Source organism: Chenopodium album, chromosome 13 (assembly GCF_948465745.1).
Source record: "Chenopodium album chromosome 13, dcCheAlbu1.1, whole genome shotgun sequence".
Classification (NCBI taxonomy): domain Eukaryota; kingdom Viridiplantae; phylum Streptophyta; class Magnoliopsida; order Caryophyllales; family Amaranthaceae; genus Chenopodium; species Chenopodium album.
Window position 1 is genome coordinate 51,436,507 of NC_137846.1, and position 6,653 is coordinate 51,443,159.

Sequence of the window (6,653 nt, forward strand, 5' to 3'; positions counted from 1 at the left end):
GCGACCGCGACCTCTACCTCGACCACTACTGCTGGAATGGTCTTTGTTTTTTAATTTCTTTTCCGTTATGGGTTGTCACAATCGCTTCAGGGAATGGAGTAGAGCCAGTAGGACTTGATTGATGATTTTTCATTAACAGCTCGTTATTTTGCTCAACCACAAGAAGACAAGATATTAATTCAGAATATTTTTGAAAACCTTTTTCTCTATATTGTGTCTGCAGGACAATATTATTAGCATGGAAAGTGGAGTATGTCTTTTCAAGCATTTCTGCGTTAGTAACATTTTCTCCACATAATTTTAATTGAGAATTATTTTAAACATAGTTGAGTTATATTCACTAACAGATTTAAAATCTTGCAATCTCAAATTCAACCATTCATAACGAGTTCTAGGGAGTATCACTATTTTTTGGTGGTCATACCTTTCCTCTATATTACTCCAAAGGATTTGTGGGTCTTTCACAGTTAAATATTTATTTTTTAGCCCTTCATGGAGGTGATGGCGAAGGAATATCATGGCCTTTGCCTTATCTTGAGGTGTTGCTTTATTAGCCTCTTTGATTGTTTCACCAAACCCTTTAGCATCTAGGTGTATTTCAGTATCTAACACCCATGATAAATAATTCTTTCCGGTAATATCAAGGGCCACAAATTTAAGCTTGGCAAGGTTCGACATTTTCACTATATAAAATAATATTCAAAATTAGATCCCATAAAATATCAAACATATACATATCAAAACATAATGGTTGATAATAAAAGTGTAATGGCAAGATAAATAAATAAAATTAAGCATTGCTATTATAACCGAATGATGCATAACATAAAAGCTTTAATAATATTAAGATCCCATATTATTGTTAATTTAACTATGCAAGATAATAAACATATAATTAGAGACCGAAACACTTATTATGAGCAATTCACGAATCAAAAGAAAAATGTTGCAACACCACTAAACATAAGCCATGATAGTAAATTAAATCAATAGTAATCATGATAATATATAGTAGAAAATGCTAGTGTACTCACGATCAGTAATCAAATTATGAATTACAATACGGTCATAGTATTATGAATATGCGAAATGATTACAAGTGCGCATATATATGGACTAAGAAAATAAAATAACAGATCACAAATATGATTTAGTAAATGGAATTGCAACATCAATACAAGGCTAATAAAATTTCAATATCACATGATAGCAATTAGCAAACAAGTAACAAACAAAGATGTTGTAATTTGGCAGTTGGACACTAACGAACAAAAGGACCAATTCTTCTTTTTTTTTTTTTTTTTTTTTTTTTTTTTTTTTTTGTGATTGTAATCAAAACAAAGTGGAGGTAATTACACTTACCTCAACGGGACAAAAACTATTGTGTACCTGCAACAAATTAGCTAGCAATAATGTTTCCTCTGATTCCCGATAACTAAAGCGATGGTGCTGATAACGTATTATAAAATAAGGGCAAAGGGAGATTATTAAAGAGAGAAGTAGATAGGTAATTGTGTTGTCTTTATTCATCCATTTCATGGGCCATCTATATATATACATGATGTGAACAATGTAACCTATGTGGACAATGAAGAGTCCATTCATGAAGAGTTACAATGTGAACTAAAGGAATATGGAGGTTACAAAGGAAGTTATAAAGACACTTAAGATAGTCATATTAAAGAGATAGTTACAAGCTATAATGGGCATACATTATTATTTGTAACAATTTCCTTATCTAAATTCTAGGGAAATTACTTTATTTTGTTTCATTTAGTATTAAAAAAAAAATATAATTCTACTTCATCTGTTTCTAAAAGTTTTTCTCATTTACTCCGTATAATCTAGATACTATTCATATGATAGTATATCTTCTAAATTACTCTTGTTCTATACATATTCATGTTGAGTCCTATTTGATTCGTATAGTATATCTTCTAAATTATTCTTATTCTATAAATATTCATGGTGTGTCTTATTTGATTCGTCTCAACGAGTAAATTTTTAATATTTAAGTGTTATATTTTATTTATACAATATGCAACTAATTAGAAATAGACAATGTGAATTATATAGATGGAGTAGGTAAATTAATTACTCCCATACGAGTATCAATAAATTTCTCAACATGATGAGATGGGTTGGTGCTTGGATAATGATGACCCGTTGGATGATTGACTCATTGGAGGAAGCAACTTCTGGGTTGGTACTTCTCCTTTACATGCGGAGGCTTTGGCGTGCTTGTACGGGCTACAATGGGCTTTTGATCTACGGTTTCATTCTGTCACGGTTTTTACTGATTCATATAATCTTGTTACCCTTATACGGGGGGATGGGCGAGGTGATGTGGCTTACCTTTGGCTCATCTACAAGATTCAACAACTTGGCTTAACCTTTCAGTATTGTTGTGTACATAAGGCGGATCGTCAGTGTTCATCGAGCTCATCAAATTGCGGGAGAAGCGGCGGTTAATTTTATTTGTTTTAGTATTAGTAAGTAATCTGTTTGTATCCTTTGTAAAAAAAAAAAAAAAAAAATTTTTTTTTTTTTAACCCAAACATTCAAGCAACATATCTCTAGTTTAAAAGGCACTCCCTATAATTTTTTATAAAATCATGGAAAAACAATTGTAGAAATAAACTCATTAGTCAACGAAATCAACCCTTGGCAGAGTTGGCACTGTAGCAAGGCTTAAAGAAGGAAAAGATACGGGAAAAATGGGTAAGCAACACGTGTACCAATACATTTCTTTTTCATCATTTAGCCTACTTTTCCCCTTCCTCCTCTACACTGTCTAAAAGTAAGGCGGCATAATTTTTCAGTTTCTACATTTTTTTTCTTCCTTTTTTTTTTTTTTTTGGAACCGCCATTTCTTAAATTAAATAAAAAAATAATTAAAATCTGTTCACATTCACTCTACAGTCAAGACTGCTGCACTGCGTAAGTATTGACATTTGACAAGATTGACATCCCTTTTCTTTATCTTTTCAACTTCTATTTTCTTCTTTTCTTTTTTTACTCGTATCAAAAAAAGTAATCTTTTCAACTTTCTTCCAATCTCAACATTTTCTGCACTACTTTCTAAGAAAATAAATAAAACAGTCAAATTCTTCTATTTTTTCTTTTACGGGAAAGATTTAGTTGAAGAATTGTTCAATATTGTAAGTTCCTTTTGATTAATTCTATATCCTTTCTTTTTTATTTTTTATTTTTTTGTTAATTTTGCAATGATAATTTGATAGAAAATGTTAATTTGCTTTTGATTTATGTTCAAACCCTTTATTTTTTTTTTCAATTTTTTTTTTTGATAAACAGAGAAGATGATTTGATGGTATGATTTGTATTTTTTACCCCATTTAGTTAAGAGAGGTGTGTTAGCTTTTTGCCTATTTTAGTTAATTAATTGATGCATATACTATATTGATGGAGTATATATGACCAAGAAATTGTCTTTTTTCACTGCAATTTGCATATTTGACAAACATTGATAGTGTCATAGTGTCCATCATACACCCGGGTGTAATTTTACATTGTTTCACATTCTCGATGTACCATGGAAACATGTAAGACTTTGAATTATCATGTTTATAAACGTGAATTGTGTTTGACATTCAGGGTTTGATGAATACTGCCTAAAGGCTAAAGGAAACATGGGTGAAAGTACAAGAAAGTGTAAAACTCGTAGAAATTCGAGGGATTCATCCGAAAGCAAAGACATAATCAGCAGTTTACCTGATGAAATATTAGGTCGAATTCTATCTTTACTTCCTACAAATCATGCTGTTGCTACTACTGTTCTTTCATCTAGATGGAAGAACATTTACAAACTGATTAGTGTTCTTGATTTTGATGATTCGGTTTCTTTAAATCTTCGAGATGATTTGGGGAATGAAAGAAGTGATAATGCTAAGTTTAAGGAGTTTGTGAAACAGATTTTGTCCCAATTTGAGAGGTCACACATTAGTAAGTTTCGGCTTAAATGTGGGAAGAATATCGAGTATTATCTGTTATATGAATGGATAATTGCTGCCTTTTGTCACGAGGTTGATGAATTTGAGTTATCAATTGATATGCCAATACCTTGTGTGCTACAACTTCCTCAGTTGTTCTGTGAGAATTTGGTGGTGTTGAAGTTGGATGGTAAATTTATACTGCGCGTCTCAACATCTGTAACATTCCCTAGACTCAGAGTACTCTTCTTTAAAGAAGTTACATTCCATGGATATAGCTCAATTCGTTTCAGTGCATACTATGAGTCTAGTCCGAATTACCATGACTTAAATGGGATGTTGTCGCGTTGTCCATTGCTTGAAGAATTGGTGATAGATGGGTGTGATTGGAATGGTTTAGATCTCTACTTCACTAATCCCTTACTTAAAAGATTGACACTAATTGATGGTTTGAGTGGACCTATTGATCAGCTTAATGGCTCTATAGTTCACATTGACTTGCCGAATTTGATTTACTTTAATTACTCTCAATGCCTAGCTGAACGGTATAGTATCAGGAATCTAAACTCTGTAATGGAGGCTCATCTAGTGGTGTGTTTTAACGATGATGACTATGATGATGAACAAGATCTTTGCAATGCTATTCTTGATCTTATCACCGGGATTTGTAGTTGTCAATCCTTGTACTTGTCTTCGCAATGCTTAGAGGTATTATTTGGAATGTTACTCGTTACTTGTGATCAAGTAGCATTTGCATTACTAAATTTAACCTTTTCTTTTCTTGTTTGAAGGCTCTTACAAGTGGTGATTTCGAACTGCCTATCTTTCGCAATATGACTCTGTTAGACCTCACCCTTGGCCAAGATGTCAGTTGGAGTGAGGTGCTATTAGACTTTCTATATAGCTCGCCATGTCTGGAATCTCTTACCTTGGCGCAGGTTGTACAATTTACTGATATTTTCGTAATAAAAGTTCATATTTTTTCCTTGATTATTTACTAGAGATTCTGATTTATACTCACATACAGGGAGTTGGTAGATGGAACCCTAGTCTAATTGATGGAAAATTCTTGCTCAAAGCTAGAGCAGTGCCTTCTTGTGTTAAATCCCGACTGAAGTTCATTATCATCAATGATTTTAGAGGGTATAAAGAAGAGATACGAATGGTTAAGTATTTTCTCGATAATGCTCATGGTTTGAAGGGATTGGTGATATGCTGGGATCGGCGATCAAGGAAAGGAGACTTAATTTACAAAGCAAAGGAAATATTAGAGCTGCCGAAGTCCTCAAAATCCTGCTCAATTGCATTTGAATGATGCATACTTGGTGTTGAAATCGAGACAACACTAGATGAGGTACTTGGATTATGAGTCTGTATGTCATTATTTTACTACTTTTTGTTTGCTCTAATTTGATCTGTGCAAGTGGTTGCAATGTTTTGTCATGAAATCTGTGAATTAACATTGTAACAACTTACCATAATGTTGTGAGCTTAGAACTATCTACTATTCCTCCCTTTTGGCTAGTTATTCATCCGAAACATATGCTGTAGTGATCTTGGGGGCTGATAGTCGCAAGTATTGGTACCATGTTTTGATGTATACTGCACTAGAGTTGGATTTTCTCGAATTTTGGAAGTATTGGTACCATATTTTGATGTATACAACATTTTAATGTCCTAGTGAATTTGTTCGTTTCATCTTTGAGATCACTTTGGAATCAGTTGGTGTCTATATATGTACATATCTTGGTCTTATTACAGACTCGAGTGGTGGCTTTACGAGTGTTTGACTTGATGCTTCTGCTGCATGGCAGATCACATAATTTTCGTCAAAGTTTTGGATGGAAAATTTTGTTGTTGTTGTTGAGTCTTAAAGAAGTAAGCAACTACTGTATGTTTCCTGTAGTTTGTTCTCCCAAAACGGAATAGAAGTTATTTGTGAAATTGCTCTTTATATTAGTCTAACATAAAAAGAAAGTTTACACATCTAGGGGGGGCGTTTGGTAAGAAATACGGAAATGGAATGGAAAGGATTTTGATAAGAAGGGGAAATGGTAATAAAAAGTGTTACTCTTATTTATTGTTTGGTATTATTATTATTATTATTATTATTATTATTTATTTATTGGAGTAGGAGAGCTAGCTTTGTTGGAAACGGTAATTGTTTCCTTGGGTGTTTGAGTGGAAACGAATTGGAGTGATTTGTTACCACAAAGTAACAATATTTGTTTCCCCACATCACAAACCAAACAGCAAGTAACAACTACTGTTACATAAATTCGTTTCTTTGATTGTAAAATGCCATACCAAACATCCCCTGAGGGTGTTCAGATTCCTCGAATGCAGCTTCAAATGCTCCAACTATGGTCTCATTAGGTGTTTGGATAAGCTATTGCACCAACTTGCATATGCTAGTTTCAAAAGAGTGTAATTACCTGTTAATTTTGCTCATTTAATGATTAAATGAGGAAAAAATACCCTTAGATAGTTGGATGCACGTGAAGAATTTGAATCGTACTTGTAGTCAGGGGCGGAGGGAGGGGGGGGGGGTGTGTGGTGGAGGCCCCTCCTCGGCCCAGATTTGCAGTCCATGTTTTCAATGCTATGGTCCCCCTATAATTATTACATATACTATTAAAGAGACATAAATTTTAGTGTTGAATCTTTATTGATGATTTTGTTATTATGAAAAATCATAGAGTA

General features: G+C 33.2%; 1 protein-coding gene across 1 annotated transcript; it reads left to right on the forward strand.

Moving 5' to 3' along the window:
- The first annotated feature begins 2,717 nt into the window (after positions 1-2,717).
- Positions 2,718-5,265, forward strand: LOC145575698 (F-box/LRR-repeat protein At4g14103-like). The gene is made up of 4 exons (XM_081633521.1): positions 2,718-2,721; positions 3,616-4,658; positions 4,742-4,884; positions 4,989-5,265. The coding sequence occupies exons 1-4, from the start codon at positions 2,718-2,720 to the stop codon at positions 5,263-5,265; spliced, it is 1,467 nt and encodes a 488-aa protein (XP_081489647.1).
- The last annotated feature ends 1,388 nt before the right edge of the window (positions 5,266-6,653 follow it).